This window comes from Delphinapterus leucas, chromosome 14, assembly GCF_059928025.1.
Source record: "Delphinapterus leucas isolate spDelLeu-1000000601 "Yukka" chromosome 14, BTC_Dleu_Yukka2, whole genome shotgun sequence".
In the NCBI taxonomy this organism is placed as follows: domain Eukaryota; kingdom Metazoa; phylum Chordata; class Mammalia; order Artiodactyla; family Monodontidae; genus Delphinapterus; species Delphinapterus leucas.
In genome coordinates, this window is record NC_143142.1 from 16,101,523 (window position 1) to 16,117,979 (window position 16,457).

The 16,457-nt window shown below is 40.5% G+C and overlaps 1 protein-coding gene and 1 pseudogene across 7 annotated transcripts in view; one reads left to right on the top strand and one right to left on the bottom strand.

Annotated features, from left to right (window-relative positions):
- MAPKAPK5 (MAPK activated protein kinase 5) overlaps positions 1–16,457 on the bottom strand; it is a 38,410-nt gene that overhangs the window by 5,352 nt on the left and 16,601 nt on the right. For 6 of the 7 annotated variants that reach the window (XR_016387504.1, XM_089894544.1, XM_089894545.1 and 3 more), the window contains 3 exons: positions 6,146–6,226; positions 3,476–3,663; positions 1,216–1,336 (listed from right to left, as the gene is read on the bottom strand). Coding sequence is in view for 6 of the 7 variants with exons in the window: in XM_089894544.1 (XP_089750670.1) it covers positions 1,216–1,336; positions 3,476–3,663; positions 6,146–6,226 (390 nt within the window). In the remaining variant the exon portion in view is untranslated. The remainder of the gene's footprint in view (positions 1–1,215; positions 1,337–3,475; positions 3,664–6,145; positions 6,227–16,457) is intronic. The other variant, XM_030764340.2, reaches the window with a different exon arrangement.
- LOC149747562 (small ribosomal subunit protein uS5 pseudogene) lies at positions 6,506–15,425 on the top strand (annotated as a pseudogene).

Here is a 16,457-nt window from a genome sequence, read left to right on the forward strand (position 1 = left end):
TGACCAAACAAACCATTTCTGGACTACTGGGCACATTTAAACCAGGAAGACAACTGCATACAAATCAGAGATAGCAGAAAACTCTGTTCCTTCTAGCTCTCCTTTCTCTCTCATACTCCAGCTAAACTAAGGGAGGTCTTAGCATTCTTTTTTCCTATTCGCTTACATTTCAACTCCATCCCTTCTAAGTCAGTAACACTCAAGTCTGTGTCACTGCCTTTCCCTCTCAGCCACATTCTGATTCCACACCACACATCCATCTACCACCTTAAACAATATCTAAAACCTAAGAGACTTCCCTTCACCCAAAACCAGCCTCATTCCTGATTTCCCTCTGTCAATGGTGTCACCAGATATGCCACCCACTGTCCCCTTATATCTAGTCAGTCACCAAAAATTGTAGAAATCTGTCTTCAAAAATATTGAGCCTATTCATTCATCTCTACTTCTCTGCTCCTAGAGCAGCTTCTCAGCTTCTAGATTATTGTAAAAGTATTAGGTTGGAAAGTCTGCAAGTCTGACTAACCATCCCTAAACACCTTCCCTGTGGCAAATCTCTTCTCAAAAATCTACAATAGCCTCTCAATTATGTCCTACTAAGACTTAAACCCCTCTGTCTACTTTCAAAGCCAGGTCTGCCACACCCATTTTACCAACTTCCCATCAATGAAGTCAGGCTTCATTACATGTAAAGGGGTTAAACATGTAAAGGGGTTAAAAAATGCCACACAATAGTTAATAATTGTGATGGTTTTTGCCTTCTCTTTGGGAACCCTTCCCTAATTACAGCCCTTCAAAGATGTTCTCTTTTTCTGAATTTCCACAGCATTCACAGAAAATTTAGCATGCAAAAGCTCTGATGTCTGAAAATGTTCCCTCTTTGTTTTGTGTTTATTGGTCTTTCCAACCAGTCTTGTTTAAACTCCTTGGGCAAAAGAACGGTGTCTGATACTGCTCTGGGCCCCCAACCCCATAGCACAAATATGAAGGATAGTCCTTTGAGTGTTCCCTTAGTGTATTTACCAGGCCTTGATCTGGTCTTTTACGGAAATAATCTCTTTATTTCCAATCCTGATCTTTGGAAGACCAGAGATATTTCTCTGGGAAAGACTGTGTGCTCTGCATTGTTTTGCCTTTAACCCCTCATTGAGTCAAGCCTCAGCATTCCTTCCCAACACAGCCTTTTCGGCCGACAAAATAAGCATCATTCAAAACCTTATCCATCATCAGTTGAGCAGAGGGTAGCACATTATCCAGGGCCTCAGTTGAGTTGAGCCAGGGGTGATCCAACACTCCCTCGATGGTAAGTCTTTCCTCTGGTTTGACCTTCAAGAGCCTGTGGAGAAAAGGCCAACAGGGCTGCCATGCAGTTGCTTCCAGAGGCCGGGAAGTTCCTGGGTCTGGCTCTAACCAGCTCCAGCTTCTGACTTTCCACCAACTCTTACAAGCCTAGGCTTTCTATTTGCAGGACAGAGGTGGGGCTCTCGTCCCTAACCGTTAGTTGTGAGGGCACTCTGTCCTTAGGCAGTTCTTTCTATACTAAATAAATTGAGATAAGAATGGTAGGAAAAGGCTTAGTCCAGTGATACCTCAGACTGAGTTCTAGGTTCAGTAAAGTAATCTTACATATGGCTTACAGTTCCTGAGACACTGAATCCCCAGACTAATGTTTCTAGGACAGTGGGCTATAATTTCCAAAAGGGACTCAAAGTGCTCTTTTGGCTAACAGTGACTTTAGAATTAGTCGAGGGGTCATACGGTTCTGAAAATCCAGGTTGCTACTTGTGATAAAACTCTTGTCACCATTTGGCAGGACATGAACCCTTTATTCCAAAGACATTCAAAAGCTAAAAATCTAGGGCTTCCCTGGTGGCGCAGTGGTTGAGAGTCCGCCTGCCGATGCAGGGGACACGGGTTCGTGCCCCGGTCCAGGAGGATCCCACATGCTGCGGAGCGGCTGCACCTGTGAGCCATGGCCGCTGAGCCTGCACGTCCGGAGCCTACTGCTCCGCAACGGGAGAGGCCACAACAGTGAGAGGCCTGCGTACCGCAAAAAAAAAAACACACAAAAAAACACACAAAACAACAACAAAAAGCTAAAAATCTAATCTCTGAGAAGGGGATGGCATTTCCTTCTAAGCCTAATGTATTGTTCTGTACCATCGGCTTTTTGACCATAGTTCTTTATATCTTGTACATTTATCCTAATGCAATTCCTAGCTCACCCCAGCATATTCCCTGGGCCTCTTACAGCACCTTCTTCCAAATACATAGCCTCCCATTCCAAACATCAGAGTCAGGACAACATGCCTACTTGCTCTTTCATGTTCTCTGTAACCTTTTGGATCATTGTGAACAAACAGCTTCAGATTCTAAAGAAAGGATTATTTAGAAAAGAATCTCAATGCTGAAAGAAGATAATCAATGTTGCTCTAGGGAGAGGAAATATATTCTACAGAACTGCAAAGAACCAATTAGAGGATACTGATATTTTGGTTAAGTAACTGAGAATACAGCAGGGAAAGAGCATAGGAAGACAAATGATGATTTAAACATTGCCTCCACCCTCCTAAAAAACTTTCACCTGTATATTTTAGAAACTAGTCCCTTTTTGAATACATAAACACCTAACCAACAGAACAAGCTCACTTCTGAAAGAGAGTAATCTCCATACAGAAACAGCTGTACTGTTAGGAGACAGTTCCCAGGTACTGCCCTTTTAATGCTTATCTTTATCGCATTACAGATGAAGAAACTGAAACCAAAAGAGGAAAAGTTACTCAGTGAAGAACAAGCAGTAGGATACCAGAACAGCGTCCAGGTTCCAGTCAGCTAAGCCTCTGACACAGGTGGGTAGAAAAAGCAAAGACACCTCATATTTAGTTCTGACTTCTTTCTTAGTGCTCTACCTAATTTCTCCAAAGGACTCTGAATGTCAAGTCTCCGTCATCCATTCACTACCCCTAATTCTTCTAAATCTTTCCATCTTAATATACACCAGAGCAACCAACTAGCAGTAGGAAGGGCAGGAGGTGGGGTCCAGGCCCTGCACAACCAATCACACACTCCCACAGCAGCTAAGGAATGAAAAGCCAAAAGCATCATGGTCATTTTAGCACCCCAGTTCAGTTCCTGGAATCATGTCTGTCCCAAATGACCGGCCTCCGTGCAGGAAGGGTACACCAGGGGGGTTACCATTTAAGGTCCTAAATTAATGCTCACAGATAAAATGGCTACCAAGGGACCTGGATTCAACCCTAAGGACAAATTCTAGGAGTGCAACAGGAGGGAGCAAAGCTCCAATTTCACCAAGGTGTGGACACTGAGAACTCTCATCTCAGGCTCCAGGGAAAATTTTCTGTGATGCTAAAATGAGAAGGAGCATGCCTGGGAAACAAATGACTTTCCTTTACCCAACATTCCTTTGTGTTCCACCACTTTTAAGGCCTCCCCCCGCAGTGGCCTGAGGACTCACTTCCTCACAACATCTTTGGCCATCTCTGAGATCTGGCTCCACTCTTCCTCTGGGAACTCAAAACTGCCTGTCATGATCTTTCTCCGCATATCCTTTGGGATAGTCCGGCTGTGGTGTCTGGAGTAAAAAGGAGGGTATCCGCACAACATCACGTAGATAATCACCCCTAGGGACCACAAGTCACAGCTCTGAAAGCAAAAAGAACATGGTCACTCACAGCAGAGGCACAGCTCTAAAATAAAGTCCCTAGGACTGACCCAGAAACAGCCCCTGATATACACAGGCTGATATCTCTGAGAATCACTTCAGAGAGACTGTAAAAGCTTCAGGAAGTCTTAAGAGAATTAACCATTCTCTCCTTATTTGTTACGTGCTACCAACACTACACATGTGCACACCATATATACAAGGCCAGTCTGGGGTAAAATAGTCACTTATTCTCACTGCTTAGGCCCAAGCTGCTACCTGATTATTGGGTACAGATGTAGGATACTTTGTCCCCAGCCAGAAAAGTGATAGATATAAGCCAGCTGGTTGTGAAACATTTACTCTGTCCACCTGGGCAGGGCTGAGGGTGCAGGAACAAAGCAGCTAGGACACAGGTGGGCTGACTCTATAAAACAGCACAAGTCATTTTATAAAGGCCCAAAGCAGTCTGACAAAGCTTAGGGATAGGCACTGCAGGGAAAAACAGGAGGCTAAAAGCAATCCTTTGGCCATGAAGGACTCACTGTGCCCATTTGCAAGACCATTCTTGGGGAAGATATTCTGAACGAAACAAAACTGCCACCAACTACCATGTCTGTAGATATTAAGGTGATTTCATGGCCTGTAGTCACAGCATGCTTATTAATAAAGGACTCCTATTTTAATTAAACGTAGCTCTACCTGCCTCGGAAACTGGGTCCTCAGAGGCTTCAACACAGAGGCTTGTCCTCCTGAATTGCAGGACAAAAGCAGTGTCCACCTGAGAAAGGCAGCCCAGGGAACCTGCCACTGTGGCCACACGCTCCTCACACCACAGCTGTGTGCTGCTCTGAGTGAAGCCTGGAAAATGAGGTGTCTCAGGTACTCTCAGCCATGTCTTGGCATCATACTAGTAGACATTTATAGATGACATGACCCATGCTGTAGAACATACTTATAAAATTATAGAGGTGGAGAGAAATCTTAAAAAATAGTTCACATGAGGAAACTGATACTACAGAGATCTTGTCATCTCTAAGGTCATCTGTCAAGAGTGAAACTAAGTGCACCAACCAACATCATACAGCTGAATGGTCGTGGAGTCACAGCAAGTCACCTGGCCTACTGCCTCTTTTTCTTTTTCTTTTTAATTAACGTTGATGTATTTATTTAACTTTTGAAATTTTAACTACATCTTTTTACATTATTTTTATTTAAAAAATTATTTGTGAATGTAGCAGTGTTCACTTAGTTGCCAATATAAAGATTATAACTAGACCAACATATATACACATTCAAAAGTAATATGAACTTATTGCAATGTACTACTCATCTGTGGAGTGTAAGTTTATGAATGCCATGTGCTAATTCACAAACACCACCAGATTCACGAAATGGAACAGGAAGAGGAGAAAAGAATAGTACTGGGAAATAATGTATCACACAAGAATCCACTGTATTCATGATGAGAAGACCGTATCAAGTAAGTTAATACCTCTGTTAGCTAAGTGCTTCTACCACTCAATTCCTGTCTGCATTGGGAAGCAGGAAGCAGTTTCTGACTGACTATAATCAGCACAGCCCTCACTTCCAACCTTCACTATATAAGGGCACAGCTGCCTACAGTTTTGCAAGTAGATCAAGATGATGTGGAGCAGTTCTTACTTGGGGACTGAACAGTGTTAATCATGAAAGTAGTTGTTTAGCGTTCTGGTCATGCTGTGCCAGTGCCAGTGCCAATGCAAGTGGAGGGTCCTGAGTGCCACAGAAGCCTGTGTGTTCTTCGATATGTATGCCTGCATGTGTGCACGCACATGCATTAGGAATATGTGGGGCCCTCTAAAGGTGTGGGACCAGGAAGAGCTGGCCTGCCTTTCTACCATCCTCAGCTCCCTCTCTACCATCTATATCACCTGGAGTCCCCAAGCAGCATCATTTTTTTCTGATCTACTCAGTGCCTCCAGGACCTCTAGGACCTGTTTCAGGAGGCCCTAAACCTCTCATACTTTAGAACAGAGAAGCTTGATGTGTAGGCTACTGATTAAGAACTGTGAAGTACCAGGTAACACTTGGGAGCACTTGCTATGTGTACTAGACACTGTTCTAAGTTGGGTATTTTATGGGGTTAGAAAGAATGGCACCATAAATGGACAAATAATATTCTCTGAAATGGCCTCCACCTCAAAAAAGCAAGACAAACATATCTTTAAATGTGATCAGTGGACTGTACAGCTAGCCAAATAAATAACCTCCAGGTGACCATAGCCTTTGGTTCCTGCTGCAAAACCTAAACTGGTATGAATCTTATTTCATCAGACAAATACTTGAATTCCACACTTCTGCATATGTGGCTGCTTTCAGCCTCTTGGGCAGCAATATTAAGGGATAAGAATGGAATTTGCCACCTTCCCAGAGGGCCACAAACACCTCATAGGAGAAGAGGGGCTACACCCAAGGGGTAAAGATTAGTATCTCCTCTCCTACCTTGTTATAAGTGTAGGGTGTTGGCGAGGTAGGTATGATGCCAGATTTCTCCTTCTGATGCCTTCTCTGTGCCTCCAGTACCTGTCAGAGTTATACCAAAGGGGACAGTTTACTGAAAATCACACCAGCGACCTGCAGCTTGAGACAGACTGCTGGAAGGCTGAAGAGGGTAGTCACTGGCAGTCAACAATCAACAACTGAAAAAACTCTACATAAATACTTTCAAAAACTTTTTTCTTTCTTGGAATCAGCAATTTATCAGTGTTTGCCGAGGTCAAGGACATGAAGATTAAGTCCCTGAAGGAGATTTATCTCTTCTTCCTCTCGATCTGAGGTTACTTTTCCCTAGGGGAGTCCCTTATGCCTTTGAAAGCAGTGAAAGCAGAATGGTGCTGGCCAGCAGTTCAGGTTCGAGGTATTTGTTGCCATGAGGGACTGTAATAGTCACATGGGTCTGGGTGTTAAGTGCTCCAAGGAGGTAACCACTGCCATCCACAGGGCCATCCTCCTGGCCAACCACTCCGCTGTCATGGGTAATGGGACTCCTGGAAACACAAGATTGGCAAACCCCATACAGTTCCTTGAAGGTGACAGGATACTGCAGCTCTCTGCTGGTATGCTTCATCCTTGCACCCAGATCCACTGCTAGTGTCTTGGTCTTCGTGGCCACAAAGCTGCTGCTGACAGCAGGCACTGAAAACTGTTATACCTTGGTCAGCGGCTGCACAGCCTCATTAGGCAACTTTACCAAGGCCACCTTCGATGCCACCTCTAAGACCTACAGCTATCTTACACCTGACCTCTCGAAGGGGACTGTGCTCACCAAGGCTCCCTATCAGCAATTCATTGACCATCTTGTGTTGCACAAGGCTTGTGTTTTCACACAAGAATAATAAAGTGAATTAATTAAAACTGAAAAAGAAAATACCACTTATGAGAGCATAAAAAATTAAGAATTGGGCTTCCCTGGTGGCGCAGTGGTTGAGAGTCCGCCTGCCGATGCAGGGGACAGGGGTTCATGCCCCGGTCCGGGAAGATCCCACATGCCGCGGAGCGGCTGGGCCCATGAGCCATGGCCGCTGAGCCTGCGCGTCCGGAGCCTGTGCTCCGCAACAGGAGAGGCCACAACAGTGAGAGGCCCGCGTACCGCAAAAAAAAAAAAAAAAAAAATTAAGAATAAATCTAAAAAGACATGTGAAAGACGTGTACATGAAAACTATACAAATATTGCTGAGCAAAACCAAAGACAAAAATACAGCTGGCTTATGGGTCAGAGGGCTCAATATTGTTATGATGTCAGTGATCCCATACTGAACTATACGTTTAAAACAACCCTAGTCAAAATCCTAGCATGCTTTTTTGTAGAAGTAAACAGCCAATTCTAAAGTTCATATGGAAATGCAAAGAAATTTGAATAGCCAAAACAACTATGAAAAAGAAGAACAAAGTTGGAGGGCTAAAACTACCTTATCTCAAAAATTATTAAAAAGTGTCAATAATCAAAACAGTATGGTATTAGTGTAAAGACAGACAAAGAGATCAATGGAACAGAGTGGAAAATCCAAAAATAAACCCACACATATACATTCAACTGATTTTTGACAAAGGCTCAGAAGCAATGCAGTAGAGAAAAGATAGTTTTTCAACAAATGGTACTGGAACAACTAGATATCCAAATGCTAAAAAATGAACTTGGATCCATACCTCACACATTATACAAAAATTAACTCAAAATGGATCACAGACCTAAATGTAAAGCCTAAAATTATAAAACTTGTGGCATAAAATCTTTGTGATCTTGAGTTAAGACAGATTTCTTGGATAGAAAACGAAAAGCAGAGTCCATAAAATTTTTTTAAAAAATTAACAAATTGGCCTTCACACCAAAATTAAAATCTTTTGCTCTTCAGAAGATGTTGTTACCACCTTACACCAGTCAGAATGGCCATCTTCAAAAAGTCTACAAATAGGGACTTCCCTGGTGGCACCGTGGTTAAGACTGCACGCTCCCAATGCAGGGGGCCCAGGTTCGATCTCTGCTCAGGGAACTAGATCCCATTTGCATGCCGCAACGAAGAGTTCATATGCCACAACTAAGGAGCCCACCTGCTGCAACTAAAAAGCCCAAGTGCTGCAACTAAGGAGGCTGCAAGCTGCAACTAAGGAGCTGGTGAGCTACAACTAAGGATCCCACCTGCTGCAACTAAGACCCAGCACAACCAAATAAATAAATATTTTTTAAAAATCTACAAATAATAAATGCTGGAGAGGGTGTGGAGCAAAGGGAACTCTCCTACACTGTTGGTGGGAATGTAAATTGGTGCAGCCACTATGGAAAATAGTATGTAGGCTCCTTAAAAAACTACAAATAGAGTTACCATATGATCCAGTGATCCCACTCCTGGGCGTATATCCAGAAAAGATGAAAACACTAATTTGAAAAGATATATGCCACCCAATGTTCACAGTAGCACTATTTACAATAGGCAAGACATGGAAACAACTTAAATGTCCATCGATAGAGGAATGGATAAAGACGATGTGACAGACACACACACACACACACACACACACACACACACTGGAATATTACTCAGCCATAAAAAACAATGAAGTAATGCCATTTGCAGCAACATGGATGGACCTAGAGATTATCATACTAAGTGAAGTCAGACAGAGAAAGACAAATATAATGTGATATCACTTATATGTGGAATCTAAAAAAGTGATACAAATGAACTCATTCACAAAAGAGAAATAGACTCACAGACTTAGAAAACTAACTTATGGTTATCAAAGAGGAAAGTGGGGGAGAGATAAATTGGGAATTTGGGATTAACAGATACCCACTACTATATATAAAATAGATAAACAACAAGGACCTATTGTATAGCACAGGGAACTATATTCAATGTCTTGAAATAACCTATAATGGAAAAGAATCTGAAAAAGTATATATACATGTGTGTGTGTGCGTGTGTGTAACTGAATCACTTTGCTGTACACCTGAAACACCATAAATCAACTATGCTTCAATTTTTAAAAAAAGAAAAAAAAAAGACACTGTTAAGAGAATGAAAGATAAGCCACAGACTGGAAGAAAATCTTTCCAAAGCATATATCTGATAAATGACTTATATCCAAAATATATTTAAAAAACTGTAAAATTCAGCAATAAGAAAATAAACAATCCAATTTAAAATATGGGGAAAAGATCTGATCCGATACTTCACCAAAGAAAATATACAGACAGCAAAGAAGCACCATGGATGCTCAACATCATTAGTTATTAGGGAAATGCAAATTGAAACCACAATGAAATACTGCTACATAGTCACTAAAATGGCTAAAAAGACTGTCCAGGGGACTTCCCTGGTGGCACAGTGGTTAAGGCTCCATGCTCCCAACGCAGGGGGCCCGGGTTTGATTCCTGGTTAGGGAACTAGATCCCACATGAATGCTGCAACTACGGAGCCCATGTGCTGCAACTAAAGAGCCAGCAAGCTGCAACTAAGGAGCCCTCGAGCCACAACTAAGGAGCCTGCCTGCCTCAACTAAGGAACCCACATGTCACAACTAAGGAGCTGGCGAGCCTCAACTAAGGAGCCCGTGAGCCACAACTAAGAACCCTACCTGCCGCAACTAAGACCCAGCGCAACCAAATAAATAAATATTAAAAAAATTAAAATACATAAATAAATAAAAAATAAAAAGACTGTCCATACCAAATGCTAGTAAGAATGTGGAGGACCTGAAACTTTCATACACTGCTGATGGGAATGTAAAATTGAACACCACTTTGGAAAACAACTTGGCAGTTTCTAAATAAGTTAAATACATCTACCACATGATCTAGCCATTCCACTCTAGGTATTTACCAAAGAGAAAAGAAAATAAATGTCCATCCAAAAACCTGTGCAAAAATGTTTGTAACATGTTTATTTTTAACAGCCAAAAACTGAAAACAACCCAGATGTCCATCAATAGATGAGTGGATAAACAAACCATGGTATATCCACATAGTGGAATACTTCCCAGCAGTAAAAACGAAAGAACTATTGATACATGCAATAACATGGATAAATCTTAAACGTAATTTTGCTGAGTGAAAGAAAACCCCCCCAAAAGAAAATACCATATGATGTGCTACTTTATATATAAATCTATAGAAAATGCAAACTAATCTATAATGACAGAAAGCAGATCAACTGCTGCCTGGCAATGCAGGGAAAAATAGAGAGGCAGGGAAGGATTTCAAGGGGCACAATAAAATTTTGGGGGGTGACAAATACGTTCACTACCTTGACTGTGGCGATGGTTTAATGAGTGTGTGTGTGTATGTCAAAACTTATAAGTTGTGCAAGTTAAATATGTATAGTTTATCATGTATCAATTACATCTCAATAAAAAAAATTTTTTAAAGAAGGCTTATATAAAACAAATCTCGAAAAGAATAAGCACCAGCTCTCTCTATATGTATATATATGTGTATATATATGTGTATATATATATATATACACACACACATACACACACATATATGTATGTATGTATGTATATATATATATAAATGACATGCTGGCCATGATTGATTAACCAGTACAACTTGCATTTCTACCATACACAACTAGAATATTGGACAAAATATAAAAAATACCTTTTCTGCCACTGAATAGGCAATACAGGTCAGTGAACCCTGAGAGAGAGCAAGCAAATGTGGTAAGTCCAATGAACTACCAAAAGGCACTTTGTGGAATGCAGTTCAGGGAAAGAGAATCTAAGCAGGGCACAGGGGGTTCACAGAGTTCAGCAGTGTGGCTGAAATTAGTGGAGCACAGTATTAACTGTGGGGAAGGTACACAAAAATCTGCATAAGGATCCCTTTGAGTCTAGCTAAATAGTAAGCTGCACATAGTAGAGCAAGACTCCATGAAGCCAGGGAAGCAACCAGGTACTGTAATGACTACTGGAGCTGTAAGCTAAATAATTCCCAGGTGTCACACAAGTCTAGGAGGTATCTGAGCTCCAACTAGCCAGAGTAAAGACACCTCGCTGAACATGTGTGGCATCAATAGAGGACCCAGAAGTGATTCATCTGGGGAGTAGGGTTGAAGTAGCCCTAGAATAAATCCTGTTCTAGACTTGCCCTGACAGAACTTAAAAATGAGTTTCAAAACAACCAAGCTAATCCACAAGTAACTTAACCACTCGCCAAACCAATCTTTAATACTCTTCAATGACAAAATCCAGACATTCATCAACATAATATTATAAGATCCAGCATCCAATCAAAATTTATTAGACATGCAAGGAAGCAGAAAAATGTTATCCAGAGCCAGGAAATGGGATCTATAGCCAGGAAGGAAAAAATCAATCAACAGAAGCAGACTCAGAAATGACAGATGATGCAATCAGCAGACAAGGATTTAAATAAGTTATTAAATATGCTGAGGTACTTAAAGGGCAACATTAACAAAATGAGAAGAGAAACAGATTATATAAATCTGAAGTGAGGAAATTCACAGATTAGACAATGCAGAAGAGTCGTGAAATTGAAGACCTAGCAATAGAATCTAGCCAAAGTGGAGCACAGATATCAAAACAAAATGAAGGAAAAAAAAAAAAGATCAGAACCTCAATGCTCAGTGTGTGATCTAACATACATATAACTGGAGTCTCGTTAAAATGGCACAGAGAGAACAAGCACAAAAATATTTGAATAAATGTCTGAAAAATTTCCTAAATTGGTAAACACCATAAACTGACAGATCCAAGGAGCTCAATAAACCCCTAGCAGGAAAAACAAACACCCATACTATAATCAAACGGCTGGGACTGCTGTTTCTGTCTAGGATGTAGAGAGCTGGAAAGGGTGTCACTCTCACCCTAACAGCAAGAAAAATCCAGATAAACTATAAAATCATCACTTTTCTTGAACTTATCAGAGGTCTCAAAGCAACAAAGTATTCTTGTCCCTTCCAAGAAGAGACAACACATAAAGACTGGCTCATCTGTGACAGAGCCCAGGAGAAAGCATTATAGCATGCCATAAGCATAAAAAGAATTTGGCTAAATTTTTAACAAATTGCTAAAGGCAAAGTTGGGGCTAGCAGACCCCTTAGGAGCCATGGAAACAAGGGGCATTCGCACCCACTCACATGCTCTTCTGCTCTTGAGACTCAAGAAAACAGGACCTGACCAAGGCTGAGGCTGGTTCAGAAAAGAGATACCTCTCCACCCATCGTTGCCATCACCCTCCATCAGGCTAGCAAGCACCAAGTAATAAGTAACAGCAGTCCACTGTTAGTGGCAGAAAAAGACTGTGAAGCAAAAGCCCCTCTGAGGCAGAGGCACACAGCCAATGCCAAAGATAAAGATGGAGAAGAAACACAAAAAAACACACAAACCTGTGGCACCCCAAACCCCACCCTAAGCACAAGGTAACAAGAGAGGAATCTCAAGCCAGTGACACAGTAAAAATAACAATAGCAACAACAGAGCTCACACTAAGCTCAACTCCTAAGTAGACTGACTCAATTCCCTACTCCCATACTAGAGGACTAACTGCAGAAGCAGCAAGCCAACTTCCAGACTTCCACCTCCATCTCTACAGATCCTACAAAGATTTAAAAGGTTAATAAGGGATTATCATAATTTTATGCCAATAAATTAAAAAACAGTCAAATTTCTTAAAGACACAAATTACTAAAACTGGCTCAAGAAGAAATATAAAAATTCAATAGACCTATACCTATTTTTAAATTGATTACATCATTAAAAATCCACAATGAAAACTCCAAAATACCAATCTTACATAAACTGTTTCAGAAAATAAAGGAGGAAGACACATTTCCCAACTAATAGTATGATGTCAGCATTATTACCCTGATACCTTGAAACAAGGCAAAGACATTATGAGAAAGGATTATGGACCAATATCCCTTTTGTTAAAAAACACAAAATCCTTAACAAAATATTAGCAAAACAAATCAATCATCATGACTGAGTTTTATCTTAGGAATGTAAGATTGGTATAATGCCTGAAAATCAATTAATTCATCATATTAACGAAATAAAGAAGAAAAAATATATCATCAGTTCAATAGATGCAGAAAAAGCATTGGGTAAAATTTAACACATTCCCTTTCAGTAAACTAGGAGCAGAAGGAAACTTCCTCAACCTGATAAAGGACATCTACAAAAAACATAACAGTTAATATCATACTTAATGGTGAAAGACTGAACATTTTTTCTGTAAGATCAGGAACAAGGCAAGGATGTCTGCTCTCATCACTTAAATTCAACTGGTAGTTCTAGCCAACACAATAAGGGAAGGAAAAGAAATAAAAGGCAAACATACTGGAAAGAACAAAGTAAAACTATCTTTATTCACAGATGACATGACTTTGTATGCAGAAAATCTTAACAAATCTATTAAAAAAATCTACTAGAATTAATAAGCGATTTAGGCAAGATCCCAGGATTCAAGGGATCAAAAATCATTTATTTCTCTACAAACTATAAACAAACAATTGGAAAATGAAATTTTTAAAAATATCATTTCCAATAATTTCCATAAACATAAAATATAGGAAAAAATTTAAGAAAATAGGTATAAAACCTATACACTAAGAAATAAATGTTTCTGAGAAAAATGAAAGACCTAAATAAATGGAAAGATACACCGTTTGGGCTTCCCTGGTGGCACAGTGGTTGAGAGTCCGCCTGCCGATGCAGGGGACACGGGTTCGTGCCCCGGTCTGAGAGGATCCCACATGCCGCGGAGCGGCTGGGCCCATGAGACATGGCCGCTGAGCCTGCACGTCCGGAGCCTGTGCTCCGCAACGGGAGAGGCCACAACAGTGAGAGGCCCGCATACAGAAAAAAAAAAAAAAAAAAGATATACCACGTTCATTAAATAGAAGACTTTATATTGTTAAGATGTCAATTCTCTCCAAATTCATCTATAGATTAAATACAATTCAAATCAAATCCCAGGAGGCTTTTCTGTCATAGAGAATTGAATTCTAAAATTTACAGAGAAATGCAAAGGATCCAGAATAGTGAAAACAATTTTGAAAAAGAATACATTTGAAGGACTTATTACACTATCTGAGGTCAAGACTTAATATAGGTCAAGACTTAATATAAAGCTACAGTGATCCAGATGATATATAGACGTATGTATCAAATAAACAGAATAGAGCCTAGAATAGACCAACACATATATGGTCAATTGATTTTCGACAAAACTGCAAAATAATTCAATTCGACAAAACTGTAAGGTAATTCAATGAGGCAAGGATAGTCTTTTCAACAAGTGATATGGAAACAACGACATCCATAAGGGAAAAAAAGAAGCTTGACCCTTTATACACATATACACATACACACACACACACACACACACACACACACACCTCAAATGGATCACAGTCTAAAATGTAAAAGCTAAAACTATAACCTTTAATAAGAAAACATGAGAAAATCTTCATCTCCATGGATATGGAAAGACTTCTTAGGAACAAACAGCACTAACCATTGAAAAAAAAAATTGGTGAATTGGACTTGATCAATATTTAAAACTTCTACTATTCAAAAGATCATTAAGAAAACTGATGGGGACTTCCCTGGCGGTCCAGTGGCTAAGACTCTGTGCTTCCAATGCAGGGGGCATGGGTTCGATCCCTGATCAGGGAACTAAGATCCCACATGCCATGTGGCACGGCCAAAAAAAGAAAACTGAAATGCAAGCCACAGACTGAGAGAAATATTCATAATACATATGTTGTAGGCAGGATAATGGCCTCCCAAAGAAGTCCTGTCCTAATCCCTGGAATCTATGAATATGTTACCTTACACAGCAAAAGGGACTTCTAAGATTTGATTAAATTAAGGATCTTGAGATGGGGGATTATCCTGGATTACCCAGGATAATCTGACCAATTATCCTCGGTCAGAGTCAGAGAGACTGGAAGATGCTACCTACACTGCTGTCTTTGAAAATGGAGGAAGAGGCCACAAGTCAGGGCTTCCCTGGTGGCGCAGTGGTTGAGAGTCCGCCTGCCAATGCAGGGGACACGGGTTCGTGCCCCGGTCTGGGGGAATGCCGCGTGCCGCGGAGCAGCTGGGCCCGTGAGCCATGACCGCTGAGCCTGCGCGTCCAGAGCCTGTGCTCCGCAATGGGAGACGCCACAGCAGTGAGAGGCCCGCGTACCGCAAAAAAAAAAAAAAAAAAAAAAAGAGGCCACAAGCCAAAGAATGCAGGTGGCCTCAGAAGCTGAAAAGGCACGGGAATGGATTCTCCCCTAGAGCCTCCAAAAGGAACACAGTCCTGCTGACATCCTGAACCATTTCAGACTTCTGACCTCCAAAACTGTAAGGTAATAAATGTGTGCTGTTTTAAGTTACTAAGTTTGTGGCAATTTGTTACAGCAGCAGTAAAATATTAATACATATATATGACAAAGAACTTGTATCCAGAATATAATTAAAAAAATTCTTATATCTCATTTATAAAACAACACAAAAAGGGCAAAAGATTTGTACCCATACTACACAACAGAATGTTGTACCCATATTTCACAATAGAACAGCCAGTAGACACATGAAAAAATACTCAACAACAGTAGCCATCAGGAAAATGCTATAATTAAATCCATAACGAAATAACACGAACATACCTACCAGAATAACCAAGATTATAAACACTAACAAACATGAGTTGGTGGTAAGAATGTGAAGAAACTGGAACATTTACATTAGTGGTGCATACAACCATTTTGGAAAAAGATTTTACCTAAAGGGGAGGGGTATGTCCCCCAAAACTCGTAAATGAATGTTCCTAGCAACTTTATTCCTAATGGTGAAAAATAGGAAACAATCCCAAATGGCCATCAGTCAGTGAATGGATAAACAAATGTGGCTTGGTCATATGATGGAATACTACTTAGCAATAAAAAGGAACTAATTACTGATACATACAGAAACATGGATGGATCTGAAAAACATGCTGAGCCAAAGAAGTGAAACACAAAAGGTACAGAATTCCATTTTTATGAAATTCTACAACAGGCAAAACTAACCAATAATGACAGAAAGTAGATCAGTGGTTTTAATTAAGGGGATTAAGTTGGGAGCAGAATGACTGCAAAGGCACACAAGACAGTTTTTGAAGTGATGGAAATGTTTTGCATCTTGACTTTGGTGATGTTCATGCAGGAGTATCCATTTGTCAAAACTCATCAAACTACACTTAATGTAGAAGTATTTTATTGTATATTAATCATACCTCAATAAGGCTGCTTTTAAA